Source organism: Sebastes umbrosus, chromosome 13 (assembly GCF_015220745.1).
Source record: "Sebastes umbrosus isolate fSebUmb1 chromosome 13, fSebUmb1.pri, whole genome shotgun sequence".
NCBI classification, from domain to species: Eukaryota; Metazoa; Chordata; class Actinopteri; order Perciformes; family Sebastidae; genus Sebastes; species Sebastes umbrosus.
The window spans coordinates 17005081-17023260 of record NC_051281.1 but is presented as its reverse complement, the minus strand read 5'-3'; the positions used below and the strand labels follow the sequence as shown (position 1 = coordinate 17023260).

The 18180-nt window shown below is 43.3% G+C and overlaps 1 protein-coding gene across 4 annotated transcripts in view; it reads left to right on the top strand.

The window, feature by feature from the left end:
- LOC119500323 (FERM, ARHGEF and pleckstrin domain-containing protein 1-like) overlaps positions 1–18180 on the top strand; it is a 67557-nt gene that overhangs the window by 30036 nt on the left and 19341 nt on the right. For all 4 annotated transcript variants that reach the window (XM_037790006.1, XM_037790004.1, XM_037790005.1 and 1 more), the window contains exons 3-13: positions 4876–4980; positions 5621–5663; positions 6407–6485; positions 8397–8494; positions 9680–9794; positions 12247–12394; positions 12651–12746; positions 12833–12996; positions 13169–13237; positions 13327–13420; positions 14458–14671. In XM_037790006.1, coding sequence (XP_037645934.1) covers positions 4876–4980; positions 5621–5663; positions 6407–6485; positions 8397–8494; positions 9680–9794; positions 12247–12394; positions 12651–12746; positions 12833–12996; positions 13169–13237; positions 13327–13420; positions 14458–14671 — 1225 coding nt within the window. The remainder of the gene's footprint in view (positions 1–4875; positions 4981–5620; positions 5664–6406; positions 6486–8396; positions 8495–9679; positions 9795–12246; positions 12395–12650; positions 12747–12832; positions 12997–13168; positions 13238–13326; positions 13421–14457; positions 14672–18180) is intronic.

Here is an 18180-nt window from a genome sequence, read left to right as displayed (position 1 = left end):
CCACCCACCCACCACACTCCCCCAGGAGGAGTTTGGTGAGCGCTGCCCGGCCTGGCTTATTGCTAGTGAAGTGAACCATACCAACAACTCCTGGAGTGGAACAGTAGAGGGAATACAAAGCTACTTTACACCTGACCTTTATCTTGTATTTGTGTTGTGCTGACAGGAGCTTGCTAACAAGAGGTGGGGGTTAGGGGGAAGGGGTGTATTTGGTTTACCCCCCGAAGTGGAAACCCAAGTGGACACATGTGTAGACATCGCTGTCATCTTTATTTAGCCTTCCTCTGTCAGTCGGAGCATGCGGAGGTCAGTGTAGCGATGCGAGCGCTCATACACATGTAAACACTAGTAGCATCCTGTGAGGCTGTGTTCCAACCTAATAAACCCAGACAGACCGTCCCTCCCCGGCCAGAGACGGAGACCGCTGAATCAGGATGCATCGCACTCACTCGGGAATTGGCTGCTCCTGTGTAAACTATAGCTCCAGTGCTTTTATAGATAGAGGTCATAAAAAGGGAGATTGGTGACATTTTCTTGGCATTGCGGATGATGAAAGAAATGTCAGCTGCTGAGCATGATGTTTCTTTAAGACTGTAACCTTTCTGTTGGGGGAGAGGCCGCATGACTTGTATGGAGAGGGATGAGGAATCATGCGTTGGGCTGCACGTCAGGGTGAAGAAGTCACAGCTTCCTGCTTTGTGAGGTTGTGCAGCACAGTCTTGCATTTGCAATCTACCTGCTTGGTGCACAGTTCATAACATGGCAAACTCAAGCCCAACAGGCAACAACAGCTGTCAGTGTGTCAGTGTGCTGACTTGACTATGACTTGCCCCAAACTGTATGTGATTATCATAAAGTGGGCATGTCTGTAAAGGGGAGACTCGTGGGTACCCATAGAACCCATTTTCAGTCACATATCTTGAGGTCATAGGTCAAGGGACCCCTTTGAAAATGGCCATGCCAAAAGTTTGCGCAAATTTGGAGCGTTATTTCACCTCCTTTGCGACAACCTAGTATTACATGGTTGGTACCAATGGATTCCTTAGGTGTTCTACTTTCATATGATGCCAGTATCTTTCATATTTCAAGACCTACCTATCAACCAACCAACCATGCCATCCAAGTCTAACTTAACCTAGCTTTTAATTTAAGTTCATTTAGATAATTGAAGCAACACCTCAGAAATATTTGAAGACAAAAGATAGTTTACTGTGTCAACTGTACTTAATTAAAACAAACATTTATATGTATGGGCGGCTGTGGCTCAGAGGGTAGAGCAGGTTGTCCACCAATCGGAAGGTCGGTGGTTCGATCCTCGGCTGCTCCAGGTCACATGTCGATGTGTCCTTGAGCAAGACACTTAACCCCAAATTGCTCCCGAAGGCATAGCCATCGGTGTGTGAATGAGTAATTAGATTAGATCCCGATAGGCAAAGTTGGCACCTTAGCAGCCTCTGCCATCAGTGTATGAATGTGTGTGTGAATGGGTGAATGCTGACATGTAGTGTAAAGCGCTTTGAGTGGTCGGAAGACAAGAAAAGCGCTATATAAGTCCAAGTCCATTTACCATTTACCATATTATAAGAGCACCGGCTGCAAGACTGTTTTTTATTTCCAATTCTGATCTCAAAACTTAAACTACTACAATCATATAAAAATTAGGCCTGTCAAAGTTAACGCACTAATTTCTTTAACACATTAACGCAATCAATCTTCCGGAGATTGTAGCGGGTTCAGTTTTAAAGCTAGAGTGAGTAGTAGAGTACTGGCATAATATGAAACTAGAAAGCCTAAGGAATCCATTGGTACAATCATGTCAGACTATATACAAATTACATATATTATTGCAAGGAAAAACTGGAATGGCCATTTTCAAAGGGGTACCATGACCTCTGACCTCAAGATGTGTGAATGAAAATGTTCTATGGGTACCCACAAGTCTCCCCTTTACAGACATGCCCACTTTATGATAATCACATGCAGTTCTGGGCAAAAAGCATGCAGTTTTTTGCATTCAGTATACTGTAATAGGCCTCCGTCAGTCGGGGTATGACCATGGTTGGCGCATCCTACGGATCTGGCTGTCTGGTACAGCGTCTCTTGTGGCTAAAAAAGCCCTATGCGAGAGTGGCAGTCTCGATCGCAGAGGTCGCATCTGTGTGTTGTTTGTGGTCTGCCTCCATTGCTGTGTTCTTTCCTGCGGGCCCTCTTGTCTGCCGCTGTGTCCTTAAGTTTTTGTTCCCCTGTCATTAGGTGTTGGTGCAAGGTGCTTCTCCACCTTTTCTAAAATGGTGTATTTCTGGTGTGTTTTTTATACTATGACAGTTTTCTTAAATTTAGATTTAAAACTTCACAATATTTCTTTGCTTACAGTATCATAATATATTGAATCGTTACCCCTGTATCATTATACGTATTGTATGGCCAGATTCTTGCCAATACAAAGCCCTATGGATCAGTTGTATCAGACATGAAATGTTCATTATACCACTGTCCATACTTGGTCTGTTTTTATGCTTTTTGATCGGTTCTGTTGTGTAAGACGTTGCTCTTATGACACATTTCATCACAACATTGTTGTAATTAGACTACAGAGACTTTAGAGTGAGGACTGTGTTACTAATAGTGTCCTCTGAGTGCCTGCGTCATGACGGCAGTCAATCTCTCTCTCTGCTTCATTAACGACAGCGCTCTTATTGTGTCGGCTGCACCAGTGTCAAATGGCAGCGCCGTAACTCCGGTCTGCAACAGCTGCATTTAATCAAGCGCTGGCTGGCTCTAATCAGCCTCCGCCGTACCCATCTCTGCTCGGCTCGTGGTCATTTTACACTGACAGCAGATTTATAACGCTGGATATGGAGAGTGCCCCAGTGAGACAGAAACACTCTTCAGCCTTCACTGTACTCAGCTCTGCTGCTCTCGTTCCTGAGAGCACATTTGTCGAAGTCGGCGCAGAAAACGGGACACAGAATTCATACAGAGGTTGTTTCGCCTGTTGGTTTATTAAGAAGCAATGGGTGTGTATGGGAAGGGGGTATTTTTCCCTCCAGCCTCCTTGTGGCCTCCCTCCTCAGCGGCATCACCATATGGACACAGCTGGTCCGCGGTGGTGGGATGCCCTCTGCACTGCATGAGGCAGCCTGGAGAGAGATAGCGCTGCTACACACAGGAAGGACAGACTCGGTTGAGGAGCGGTGAGGGTGGGAGGCTTGTTTGGGCAAGATTATGGATTCGGTTGTGGAAGTGTAAAACCTCTCACTAAGCTGGTAGAGCTTAAGTTTTTTATTCTCTAAGCATTAATAAGAACACAGACAGTGTCATTCTACGCCTTTGAAACACTACAGAGATTTACAAGCAGGCAACCCCCTTTCTTGTCAGATGAAACGCGGGATGTCAACACAGTTCAGCTGTATGAAGGGAATTCTTGTCGTAGCTTGTGCCTTAGCAGCTCTCTTGTCATTTTGTGCAAAAAGTAGAGGAGAAACTCCTTAAAACGTACTCAGACGCAGCTCTGGATCATTATCCAAGCCAGGGGGAACTGCTACTATAAACACATTGTGTAGCTGTGATACGCTGCACACTGGTGCAAACCAGTCACGAGGAAGCAGCCATGCAGAAATACTCTCGTTGTGTGCCTGACAGAGCTCTGTGTCTCCTTGGGGGCGTCTATAACCCAAGACATGTTTCAGTGGAAATCCCTGACATTTATTTGACCTTCCATGGGAACATTCTCGCTCCAAAGTTGCGGTGAATTTTTGAGGTTTGCAAGTGTTTGTCACAAAGTGGGCGGCTAAGTCACTCTTCAAAGTGTTCATACTGTGTGTGGGGTGAGTGAGGACAGAGGTGGTCAGGGAGAATCTTTATCCCATCCTACTGATACTGTATCAGCCTCAAAGGCCGCTGGTCCATCATCAGTGACAGCAATGACACTGAAAACACCGATCAAAGACGGGGGCCGACCCCCTCCAGCTGCTGGAGCTTTTTGTGGCCAACTGTGCTGTTGAATGCCAAGATGGAAGGAGGGATAGCAGGGGAACTTCGACAGAGAGCTGTCATCTATTTCAGTGACATTAAACCTGCAATAGGGCAGAATGTTTTTGGCATCATTGGGCAAAAATTCCATAATAACCGTTTGGCATATTGTAATTCAAGTGTTCTGAGAGATAACTGGACTTCTGCACCTTCTCATGGCTCTGTTTTGAGGCTTTAAAAAATCTAGCCAGTGATGGGAGACTTTGACCAATCACAGGTCATTTCAGAGAGAGCGTTCCTATTGGCTGTGCTCCGGCTGGTGGGCGGTGCTTGGCATTTCCTCAACTGATCGGGTCACAAACTTTCTCATTTTACAGCTAAACAGTACTACAAGATGTTTCTGAAAACATTTGAGGAGAGAAATAGGCATTACAGTAACAGAATATTGATTCATATTTGATCAAGGCTGCCTAGTTTGACCGTTTTATCAGAGTTCGCGAGTGATTGACAGCTGCTCAGATACGGCAAGGCTCCAGCTCGGCTCTGATTGGTTGTTTTAGTCCGGTCGGTGGAATCTTGCAGACGCCATCAGGAGCACCGGAGGACACAGACGCACATGATTTTTTTCAGATTACCTCTCTCATGCACTACTGTCAGGATATAGTGACCGTTTTATAAAAATACATTTTTAAATCATATTTGCTCCATTTCTACCCACTGCAGCTTTAACTTCTTCTCTTATCATTGGGGTTTCCTGAAGTTTGGTTATCCTTCGTTTGAATAAGATTATAAAATGTCGCTTGTATTGAATTGCTGAGAACAAAAGTTCAGATTAAAAATAGAAACGGTTGCTGTACAGACTAGTGTTATTTTAACCATTATTTCTTTTCTTTCTGTTCACAGCAAAAAGCCTCAGGCAAGGTGCTGTTTGACCTGGTGTGCTCCCACATGAACCTCATCGAGGGCGACTACTTCGGCTTGGAGTTTCAGAACCATCAAAAGATGATGGTAAGTGAAGATGAAAATGAAAGTAATATGGAGTCTCTTCTTTTTAAGTCCAGGTTGTTAGTCCTGATCATATTTTTCTAACAGTGTTACCCCCCACTAGCGGCGCCGGACTGAGTTTTGAAGTGGGGGGGGCCAGCTTTGGATGACGTAATACAGTGTTTCCCGCAGGATTTTGAGAGATTGTAGTGGGTGACCTCGGATCCTCTAGGGGGGGATTTTGAACATTTTAAAGTTAAATGCATCAATCTGGTGCACTTTGAGAGCAAAATGACAAGGCTAGATCGATGAAGAAATTGGTGCTCTAGTAAACAGTTTAATCATAAAGGTTGTATGGATATGAACGCTGATGGCAAAATATCACACAGCATAAGCATGGTAAACGAGACGGGGTGCTGACATCGCTGCAGACCCCTCGCACTGAGGACAGTACGCCCCGGTTGACAGTCGTGCCGAGAAACCTGTCCCTCCCCACAGGGAGAAAGAGCGCACTGCGCAGCGAGAACTCAACGGTGAAGCACCTTGTAACTCGGGTTTTGAAAAGCACTATAGAAATAAAGTTCATTATTTTACATCCCAGTATTAATATAGCTCCTAACCAGCTGCTTAGTGATGTTTTTTTTTAATCTTTCTTTCTCCACAGGTTTGGTTGGACCATATCAAGCCCATTATCAAGCAGCTCAGACGTAAGTGTTTCTAAATGGTTTACTTTTTCAAGGCATCTTTGTCTTTGAAGGTTTCACTGTTTTATCTGTAGAAAATAGCCGTCAAAAGAGTTAAGAACAACTATACAGTAGGATCCATGTGGATCTGTTTTGTATTTTATGCAACCAAGCAAAGTCCAATGGGAGACCTACACTCAGTGGTCAGTTTATTAGGTACACCTAGCTAAAACGAATGCAGTCTAACAGTCCAATAAATCCTACCTTTATGACCTTTGTATTACAATGCCCGATTTAGAGAGGTGTCGATTTGACTTCATGGTTATTTTGGAGGACGACTGCATTAGTTTGATCTAGAGCTGCAACCAGCGTTTATTTTCATTGTCAATTGTTGTTCATCCGCCCACCAGCCGGAGCAAACTTTCTCATTTTACAGCTAAACAGTATGAGTGATTTACATATGTCTCCGTCGATTGAACAGCCAATAGGAACGCTCTCTCTCTGAAATGACCTGTGATTGGCCAAAGTCTCCCGTCACAGGCTAGAATTACAATATGCTGAAAGGTTATTATGGATTTTTTGCACAATGATGTCAAAAACATTTTACCTACTGCCACTTTAATCGATTATCAAAATAGTTGGTCATTAATTTAATAGTTGATAACTAATCGATTAATTGTTGTAGCTCTAGTTTTATCTAGGTGTACCTAATAAACTGGCAACTGAATATATTTTGTATTATTACAAAACTCCTCTATGCCACACAGGACCGAAGCACACAATCCTGAGGTTTGCTGTGAAGTTCTTTCCTCCAGACCATGCCCAGCTACTGGAGGAGCTAACAAGGTGAGCTCCTTTCCTCATCTTTGAACTCTTTTATCTTTTATACATTATGTATATCCTCGCGCTGGCATTGAAGTGTGCATTTATTTACATTTTAACTTCAGCTGTGACTGAAAGCGATTGTAGAAGCACAAATGAAACATGTTCTCCGGTTCCCAGAAGATTTATTCCCTCCTCAGCTTTGCACTTGTGTCATGGCTGCCATGTTTCTGATTTAGCCCTCTGGAGATTAGCGTGGAGCTAATGATTTTCTGGTTTCTGTTTCCTCGCTGGGGAGCAGGCTCATGACTTGCATGATTTTCACGGACAGAGTGGATAAATAATAGGCATGCAGAAAGTAATGTCCCTCTGACACGCCTGTGTATGTACTGTTAAAGTCGGTTAAGACCTCACCTTTATTAAAAAGCATACTTTAGATGGCCCTCCTCCATCATGAGGTCAGGGAGCAGAACTATGCATGTGGCATCACAGTTTCATCAGGTCAACTGATGAAATTGGCAACTTCTGATGTTTGGGTGTACACTGATCCTTTTAGTTTGTATTTTAAAATATTACTTAATTATAATTTCTTCTTATTTAAACTGATTATAGCTTTTATTAAGACTAAATTGGTCCCTGCTCTGGCTGGCATCCAAGAGAAGCAGCACTGTAACATCAGAGTCAGTAAATCTTGGATAATAGACTCTTCTCAACTTATTTAATTACTGAATCTATAATGTGCACCTGGCTTAACTTCTTTTGGAAGTCTTGTGTGAAATGAATAGAGTCAGGGTACATTATATTTAACCCCTTAACACCGGGCCACTATTCTGTCTTTCAGAGGTTGTTGCAGGCTGAGTTTTCAAGCTAGAGTGAATCATATGAAACTAGAAAAACCTAAAGAATCCATTGGTAGCAACCATGTCATGCTCGCTTGTCAGGAAGTTACGAAGTTACGCTTAATGTTTGCGAGGACAAACTGGCATGACTAATTTCAAAGGGAACCCTTGACCTCTGACCTCAAGATATGTGACTGAAAATGGGTTCTATGGGTACCCACGAGTCTCCCCTTTACAGACATGCCCACTTTATGATAATCACATGCAGTTTGGGTATAAATGTGTTATTTTTGCCTATTCTAAAATGGTTTATCTGAATATTTCTGCATACTGGGGTCCCTAAACAGTCTTCAAATTGGATAAGTTGGGTATCACTGTAAAGCTGAGACTCTTGTGGATCCAATGAGCCCAGCTGTTTTCATGTGTGATGATGTTAGTCTCCATAGTAGCCATTTCATATAGTGAGACCATTTTTTTAAACTTGACCTCACTGTATAAAATGACCTGTGGTGACCTCTAGGATAATCACAGCCTCATGAAACTTTACGACCACAAACGAGAGACCTGGAGCATTCAGGGGATTTATGGCTTTCCTAGTTAGTATAACAATAAGGGGGAATCTGAGCAGTTTCCAGAACAGGAGTGCTCGCCATCCAATCGCCAAAAAATGAAATTCTTGCAGAAATCTCCAAATGTCAAAAGTTTTTGAGACCAAATCACAGCACGGCTTTTTCAGTGGTGTTCCTCGAGGTCTTGGTGTCTTAATGTGGTATTTCAGAGGAATTATTGATCATTTTTATCAATTCTCGAGTGGTAAAAAAGGTTCAATTTAGCACCAAATCTGTGTAACAAATGGTATCAACCCAAAAATTGCTGCAACAACTTATGAGACATAATATAGCATGGGAATGGCCATCATATACTTCTATCATCATGTTCTAAGCCCTCTAATAAAAGAGGGCAAAATGTTCCCAAATGTTATTTAGGTACAGCAGCTCCCTTGGATGTCCTGTTTGAATTCAGCAGTACATGGTGTTTCTAATTGAGTTTCATTTGATCTACTGAATCTGTGAAAGCTGTTTGCGTTTGTGTCCAGGTACCTGTTTGCCCTGCAGATTAAACAGGATGTTTCCTGTGGACGTCTGACCTGCAATGACACCAGTGCTGCACTGATGGTCTCCCATATTATCCAGTGTGAGTTCCTCAAGGCTGTTTTCTTCATTTAGCTCAAGCGACCAAAGAGTCGACTGATCAGATAACTTGTCTTTGAAGACACACTGTGCTTTTTTTTTTTTTTTCGCACACAGAGCTTATCATCAAACATTGTCATATAGCACACTGCGCACCATTGCAAATTGATTATCTGTGTGTTGCTATGGATACCTTTCAGTCAGATGCCTGAGCATAATCTTGCAGAACAACCTCACACATCATGGCAGGAAATACTGAGCACTTTCATAACCTGACATTTTCTGAGCCGCCACAGTCTGTTACCCGAAAGGGATCAAAGACAACAAGCATGATGATGGAGATCAGTTTGTGTCTATGTGTACAGTGGACATTACACAAGTAAGGGATAATGTACAGCGAGCTGGTCATTCAGGGCGATGCAAGACCGTCATGTCGGGAACAATGACCCGCTAGCTGTACATTATCCTGCTTATTATATGGCTACTTACTTAAGAAATCAAGAATTTGGCACAAAAATGGTCCTCCAGATTCCGACATCAGAACTGCGCCCATAGCAACGGTCTGTTATACATAGCAACGGTCTGTTATAAAGTATAATAGACCGTAGAACATCTGTAGGCGACCTGAAAAAAGCACCAGAATAATCTCTCAAATACACTGGCCTCAAGGAAAAATGCTTTGGTGGACACGGCCCCTTACACAAGGAAATGCCTTTTGGTAGAAAGGTGTTCATCCCAGTAGAATTCCCAATACCGATAGCTATACTCAGGCTTTGGGCGTACTGATCAGACACCAGTGTATAATAAGCTGTATGCCTCACTGTGTGGAAGCGACTCGGATCATTCTTTTATGTGTAACTTTTATGTGCACATTTACTGAATAGTTATTTATTATTAAAATAATAAATTGCACACTAGCACTTTGGTAAGAAATCTTCCAAATTAACAGGAATTACAATTATAAAGTGGAAACCTTCTTAATGCAGCAACAAATTGGTCAAAACTTAAACAGGAATTACAATTCCAGTCTATAATGTATATAGTATATAAACATAGAATTGAATTGAATAGATCGGCTCCATTGTCACCGATTCCCGATCCAGCTCTTTGATCCAGTATCGGTATTAGTGCATCCCTAATTTCTACAATAAAATAACTTTTTTTTCCTTTCTTCTCCCCGACCTTTCAGCTGAGATTGGGGACTTTGAGGAGAGCCAGTGCCGGTCACACCTCCTCAACAACAACTACATCCCAGATCAAATGCCCCTGATAGACAAGATCATGGAGTCTCACTCAAAGAATATGTGAGTTTCTGGAGCTGGATTACTGTGTGGTGTGCACACACCTTAAGATAAGGCATTTCTTTGATCCAGTCATGATTTCTCTTTACCCCCAGTCATAAGGCCATTGAAGCCTCGGCTTCACCCTTGAACAGGATCAGTTGTTTCAGAACTTGCGCATGTACCGCGGGGAAGTTTTACTGTATCATACAGGTGATACGTTCAGGAAATCAACCTTTGTATTAATGGGTTCTTTGTGTAGTTCTTTATTTTACAGCTTCTGGCCAGAAGGAGAGTTTCTCTACTACTGTATCAACAAAATGCTGCAGTGCTCCAACCCAAAAAATGACTCACACAGCTGTGTGTGAGCTGGGTTAGTAGGTTAAAAACACAGCTTTTCAGAGTCTATTCTCACGTGTCTAACGCAGGAGTTTCTGTGAAGAGAAGTCAGCCTCAAGTTTAAGAGTGGTATGCTGCTGGGAGTATATTACTGGAAACTCTCCAGATCTCCTTCCACCATCCTCCCTTTAAATATCCTCATCAGTTCACATATTTGAATCCGAACTTTGCCAACCCTTGTCTCACCTCTACGTTACAGTGGGCCATGCCAGAGGTGGACACACAGTGGGCGGCTGCTACATGAAAGGAGCTCCATTAGATTTAACTGCTCTCTTTCACTTGCCCTTTTTCCAACCAAGGCTTTTTTTTTTGTTGATAACTGTAAATGCAGTTGTTTTGGCCTGGTGCCATGCTGAGTTAAATCTCTTATTAAGTGCCACACACAGGAAACAGGAAGGCTTACCCACTGATAAGAGTTAGGAAAGTTAGTATTTGCAACCCCTCCCCCAGCCTTCCACCTCTGCTCTACCAACTCAGATAAACATTAGAAACCTGGATCCACTCAGACTCGGCCTTTTCACCTCAATTAGTGAGACACACAGCAGGACGATAAGCCGGGATTTCATTTATTTGTCCCAAAATATATGCTGAAAGGGTAATGAATGCTACAGTTTGCACTAGTTAAGTCAACGTGTTAAAACCTGTAAGTAAGATTAGCTCTTTTTAATTTAGCTCTTTAATTCACCCTCCCTAATCTAGTCTCTTTGTCATAACACACACTTTTGCACAATACCAATATATAGATTTAAAGATAAGGTCACTATTATTCTGTATATTTTTCTAAATGTCAACAAATCCCATGAAAAGACCAAAACCAATAATGAGCTAGTGTAACTCTCAATACTTCCTGACTTCCCTGCTCATTCTGTGGCTCTCAGACCCCAATTATTCCTACACATAGATCTTACAAGAAATAAAAAAATATCTAAAATGTGTTTGGGTAAGAGCACTTCCTGGACTCAAATAGAGTTTGTTTGAGGTGCTCTTTGGATCAAGATACATGTAGACACAAAAATCAACTGATGATGAAGGCTTGATGCCGAAAAGCATCAGAGTTTGCTTTTAGGTCTAACATGACTATGCCATTACAATAAAGGCATTTTAATTGATTAAAAAGAGAGGGCCTTGGAGTTTTCTTGTGATTTCTGTCATAAAAATATATAATTATTTTTTTCAAGAAGACTTAGTAGTTTACTAAAAACAGGTGGGCACTGTAGTTTATAGCAAATGTGTCTCAAAACATAATTAAATAGTGCATTTGTTGAGGACTATTTTCAGCTGCGGATTAATACACATTTGGTGCTCAAGGGAGTATTCACAGCAGCAGGACGGTGTGTATATAGAATTAACTGAAATGAACTACAGTGCCCACGTTCATGGTAATGAAGAAACACGTCACCCAGTGCAGCAGCTTATTTCAGGGGATCTATTAGCAGAAATAGAAATATAATATTCATAACTATGTTTTCATTAGTGTATAATCACCTGAAACTAAGAACCGTTGTGTTTTTGTTAGCTTAGAATGAGCCCTTCATATCTACATAGGGAGCGGGTCCTCTTCACGGAGTCCGCCATATTGCTCCGCCATGTTTCTACAGTAGCTCAGAACGGACAAACCAAACACTGGCTCTAGAGAGAGCCTTTCACGTTTTTACATTACCTGAAGGCCACCGTAGTTCTCCAACATGCTTGTGTAACTGCGGTAAGGTTAGTCGCAGAGTGCAAAACCGTGGTGCCGCAATCTGACTTAGTGAGGCAAACAGCGTTACCACGGTTTTGCACTTGGCGGCTCACGTTACCGCAGTCTCGGAAAGGGAGGAGTGAGCGGAGGGGTACTCAGTTGGTTGCAGTCTGCAACCACACCACTAGATGAATCCTACACACTGTAGCGTTAATAGTTTTTGGACAAAAATTAAAGTGTATGACACGGATGGATAAGTTATGTTCGGCTCTTGTTAGTAGCAAGAATTCTTTGTTGGTTTTGATCTTTTCATGTGATTACTTGACAATAAGGGAAATATGAAATATCACCAACCTTATTCTTTAACTTGTCACCCGTTGTGTTTTGTGTTGCTAGAGGTCAAACACCAGCAGAATCAGACTATCAGTTACTAGAAGTGGCGCGCAGGTTGGAGATGTATGGGATTCGCCTCCACCCTGCCAAGGATCGTGAGGGCACGAGGCTAAGCCTGGCTGTGGCAAACACCGGCGTCCTGGTCTTTCAGGTCAGTCACATAAGTTTGTAGGTCAACACGTGGTGTGTTAAATGATGGCTGCGTCTGCATGGTACAGATGTGATGAAAACTTGTGGGTCATTTGTGCTTTAAGTTCACTTCAGTAGAAATGTATGGTGGTAAAACTGGTATATGTTTTCTAAAGGGACTCTATGGAAGAATCAGAAATTGCTTGTTAACAGTGAGACCTCTGGCCGTACAGTCCCTTTAAAGCTTGATCTATAAAGGTTATTCTTCATCACTGCAGGGGCACACAAAGATTAACGCCTTCAACTGGTCTAAAGTGCGTAAACTGAGCTTCAAGAGGAAACGTTTCCTCATCAAGCTGAGACCAGATCTAAATGTAAGTGATATCCCTGAATCACACTGTGTACAATTTAAACCCATCAGTGTTTGGTGATGTAAGTTGTGTATTTATTTGCCCCCCAGAGTTCATATCAGGACACTCTGGAGTTTATGATGGGCAGCAGAGACTGCTGCAAAGTCTTCTGGAAGATCTGTGTCGAATACCACGCCTTCTTCCGCCTCTTTGAGGAACCGAAGCCGAAGCCCAAGCCTGTGCTCTTCACACGAGGCTCCTCCTTCAGATTCAGGTGAGTTTGCATCATAAAGCTGCTCTCTGACTCTCAGGACTACAGTCAGTGTCTCCCCATCACTTAAACCTTCAGTTTGTCTGCCTAGTTTGCTCCATTTCTACCCACTGCAGTTTAAACAGTCTACTACAAGAATAGCTCATTATCGTTTCTCCTGTGCTTGTCTCTGCAGCGGTCGCACACAGAAGCAGGTGATGGATTACGTGAGGGAGTCTGAGTTTAAAAAGATCCCGTTTGAAAGGTAAAGTCTGCAGACATTTACGACTCGTTTTGGTTTAGACAAGAGCGCTCAGAGTGTATAACACTGACCTTCAACATCCTGTCTGCCAGGAAACACAGTCGGGTCCAACACAGCAGTCGGGTCCAACAAAATATCCGCCTGTCCCCGTTGCCTTCTCCACGCCACCATGAAGTGCCAACAGAAGTGAGTGTGTCTGTTTTTTTAGTGCATCTATAGCAGCCTTTTCAAAAACCTCAATGTTACCCTGTCAAGTTATCTTACAAACAAACACTTTATTGAACTTTTCTCACCAAAAACCATCAAGTTTTTAAGTATATTACAATCTGCATTATTCTAAACATTACCCTCCTGATTTTTTTGTAAATCCTGGTAATATTTTTTAGGGCTGGGACGAATCACCTATCTCCTGATTCGATACTATTACTATACTTGGGCGCTGATTTGATATGTATTGCGATTTTTAAGTATTGCAATTCTACAAGTATTGCGATTCGTTATTACTATTTAATGCGATTTTTGTTAACTTTTTTAACACTAGACCATGGGAAAATGTTGAATCATACACTTCCACTTACTTTGGAAAATATCTATATTGATACAGTAAAAATGTATCTAGTATATATCAAATATATCAGTCATTGTCAGGCATTATTTATTACCAGCAACCCAAAAATTAAATGCCCAAAAAAATAAAAATACATTTTATTGAGAAACGTTTTAATGTGAGGCTGGATCAGGTCTTGGCAGTGTGTGCTGCAGGACGGCGCCTGAGCCTACTAAGGTGCACAAGGAAACGGGTGTTAAACTTCCCGTTTGTGCCCTGTTCAGAGATGGCTTCATACTTCTGATCACCTCTGGTCATTGCACCTGTTGTCCTTGGACCCCAGTATACGTACTTGCAAGTCTAGTCGGCTCGGAGTCTTCTTCTTCTTCCCCGCCGTTTGCCAGAGTTTTGCTACATTTATTGGCACGTTACCACCACTAGCTGTCGATCAGAGAAACTGTCAGCAGGAATGTGTATTCTGCCGCCCCCGTGCACATATGCTTGTACATGTGGATCCTCTTCATGTACAAACCCGCTCATCAAAACAACGCCACATGGCACCACAGTTTACACAGTACCTTTAATGCTAAACACCATTAGTATTATTAATCAAATGAAACATAGTCATGTATAAAATACACTCTTGAAATGTTTGAATTGTGTCTCTTTCTGTCAGAGTGGTGCTCCCGGGGACAGAGTAGACTCTCCCTCTCGGCGTCATTGGAAGGAGTCGGTGTTGGTGAGTGCAGAAGACCCCTCGGCCTCAAGGACGACAAGGGCGAGTCCGTCTCACCAGAGAAACGGCCACGAGGACAGAACGGGGTCTGTGTCCAGGACCGAGGAGACGAGAGGCTCAACGCGACAGACCCACCCAGAACATCCGCGTACAGGTCCAGCATCTCGACCTGCTAAAGGCATCATCTCTTCCATCCCCTTCGTTGATTGCAGCGATGTAGATAGTGAATATAACCAGGCTATAAGGTTGGATCACAGTTTTAGGGAGCACCCCATGCCCCGCCGTGGGTCTGGCTCTTGGAGCACAAACGGGCCTCTGCAGGAGCAGTTTCTTGGTAGGATGCGGTACAGGGAGTCCCTTTCCTCTTCTAAGCAATCGCTCAACATGAGCCATGAGTTGGACGAGTCTCCCAAGCAGTCATACCAAAAGGTTGACCAAAGTCCTGCTATGGCGAACCTCAGTGGTCATAATAGAGAGAGGCGTAACAGCAACCCTCTCACAGCCCCACATATGGGTTCGAGGAGTGTCGTCACCAGTCCCGCCACGGACAACCATCCATCGAGCTCCCTCGGTTACGCTGAGCAGAACGGCTTCAGCGCCGCTCCCCCTCACTTCGAGGAAGACAGATACTCCCCCATCCCGAGCCGCTCTCCTCGCTCGCAAAAGCTCCACAAAATGCGTCACCACTATGAGACAGTCTCAAACCAGGGAGCGTCCTCCCCGGGGCAAGAGTCACGTCCTGTCCTGTCTCGGGCTGAACGCATGGCTGCTCTTGAGCGCCGCATGGTGGCCAATGGCCTCTCGGTAGCGGGCAGGTCCAGGGCCGGTCCGGGGCTGAAGCGCTTAGGGCAGGCCGGTGTCACACACGTGGGACCGGTTCACATGAACGACTGCTCCACCACCAGTGGTTCAGAGTCCAGCGAGTCTGAGGTGGAGACTAACAGGGGGAACTGCAGCAGCCCCCTGATGGTTGGTAATCCGGCGGAGGCTAACTCCACGTCCCCTATACCCAGGAACAAGTTTTCCTTTGGCAGCCTCCAGCTGGATGAGGAGACAGATGAGGACGGGGGCCACGCCTTCAGCGACGACGAGGGCGGACAGATTTTCAGCTGTTAGCGCACAGACCGCTTCCGATCCATCTCCACAGGAGAGTTTAAAGGGTTTAGTTTGGGTCCAGATGGTGTAAGAAAAGCAGGGTTCAGTGGGTGACGGATTATTTCTGTCAGAGGACGACTCAAATCTTCACGCTCCACGTTCACAGCAGTCTTCTTAAGCACAGCGGCACCTGCTAGAAACTTTTTGAGCCCAGCGTCAGCCTCTGTTTCATCGGGAGGCCTTTCGCTTTGCGATATTTCATGAAGGAAGGAATCTGTTCAGGGTTTTCTTGTGTTGCACGGAGGAGGTTCAGTTCTTTCATTGCGTTAACACGTCAGTGCCATGTTAGGATTTAACACTGAACAGCTACTAGTTATTGAAACCCGCAGAGATTACAGAGAAGTTTTAAACTTGAGATTAATCAAAAGACAATTTATGTTGCAGTTGCACTTTTTCTCACATTCATTGGTCATTGAGAACAAAGTGTGAGTCGTTCAGTTTCTATGTCTCAGATGCCTTATGACTTTCCGTAGGGAAATACACGAATCATTTCATTATTGTCTGCAGACTCTTTTCTATTAGATTGATTAAGTTGGTTAAATGTTGCACAGCTTTCTGCATTATACACTTTTTTTGTACTCATTATACGTCTATTGTCGAGTCCTAAAAGACCCGTGGATGTATAATTGTGGCAGTAATTGTTAACTTTATAGACATTTATTGGGAATAATCCTGCTGTCTTGTTTGATTTGTTGATGCTGCCTCTGGCTTGTGATTGTTGCGAGAGCAGGGAGTTCTGTCGTGTTTGGTGTCGGAGTGGAAACTAACTAACATGCTGTAAAATACCGATTTGAAATCCTGATTGGTATTCAATTTTGTTTATGTTTACAGCACCTTCTGCTCTTTACTGTCTTGAAACAGAAACATTGTGTTTTATTCACAGATGTGGTTGAAATCGGCAGGAAATACAACAACAGGAGTAAATATGAGCTCATAATATGTTTTATGAATAGCGTTAGAAAGAGCAGCAGTGGCTTGGTCAGGCTGAGGGGAAGGTAAATGTCTGTTGCAGCGGTAGTTTAGCCACTCCACAACAGTTTATGGCTCTTATGCTCACTATTCACATCCCCCTCTGCACTTGACTCCTGCTCGAGTGTCTCTGTCAGTGTTCAAGCTCCGACAGCTATCGCGTCCACTAGATCCAAAGATTGTAAAGTTCTCAATCGTCTTAACAAACTGGCACTGCACTTTTCTTATTTTGGTCATTTCTTTTGCACTTCTGCCCTCATGTTTACTTGTGTTTGTTTGAGAAAGTGATGATTTTTATATCACATTTCTGTTCTGTCTTTTATTTCTTTGTCCAATGTAAGCTCTTGTCTGTCTGCATGACACTGTCATTATCTTTTCTGTTTTGTTTCCCCCCCCCCCCCCCCCCCCCCCCAAGCTGCATGTAAACCTGTTTTGTCACTCACTACAGTCTGTGTGGTGGAAAGAATCTGGGTTGCCTTCTCTGCTATGATCCAGCTAACGTATAATTATTCCAGAGCAGATAGAAACATCAGGTTGAGGATGACAGGATCTCGGGAATATGAAGGGAAATAGAAGCAGTTTTTTTAGTAACAGTGTATGTGTGTGTACTGTACGCGTGAAAGGCAGTTTAAGGGCAGCACCTCAAAGCAGCGAGTCTCTCGGCTCATCCATCACTGTCGTCTGCTTCTGCTTTTGTGCTCCCAGACGTTTTTAGCGTTGACGTCAAGCAGCAGAGTGTGATTTTGTGGTTTTATTTTGTATGTGTGTGTCTGGATCGACTATACTTTATTAGCCTTTTAAATGACAGATGTGTTTTGGATTAATTGATATTTCAACATTATCAATTCCCAATTATTCTGTTATTCAACACGGACACTACAAAGGTGCACCCCAGTTGCCTGGGAGAAAAGGTCCCCGTTTCGACCTTCGTTGGGTGTCATACCCCGCTCTTTCTCCCCTTGTTTCCTGCCTGCCTCTCCATTATCATCTATCCCAGTGTTTCCCAAACTTTTTTTCTGGGAACCCACTTTTTAAAAATGTCAAATCATCGCGACCAAAATCACAACAGGCCTCATCTATAAATAGTATAAAAAGTGCGAATTTGTGCGTAAATGAACATTCCTGACGTAATTTACTGCCATTTCCGCATCACCTTATATTATCTTGAATAGCTAAACCAGCCATGTCGAAGAGATATACGTTTGATAAATGAAATAAGTGCATTTAGGCAGAGTTAACAGGCTATCTGTTCATCAGTAAATCAAACAGAATGTACGCTAGCCTTTCATATTCGATTCAGTATCTGATTATCGATTGCAAAACTTTCTAAGCGGCGTGACATAGATCACTACAGCACTATGAAAGAGAACATATGTTTATATGAGGAAGTTACTGGATCACTGCAGTGTGAGGGAACCCTTTCTGGTGCACAAAGCTCTCCCGTACACCTGGCATGACGTTCTGCCACACAGAGACTAAGTCACTTGGAGCAGATAGAGAATTTGGTCCAAACAAGGGCTGCAACTAACGATTATTTTC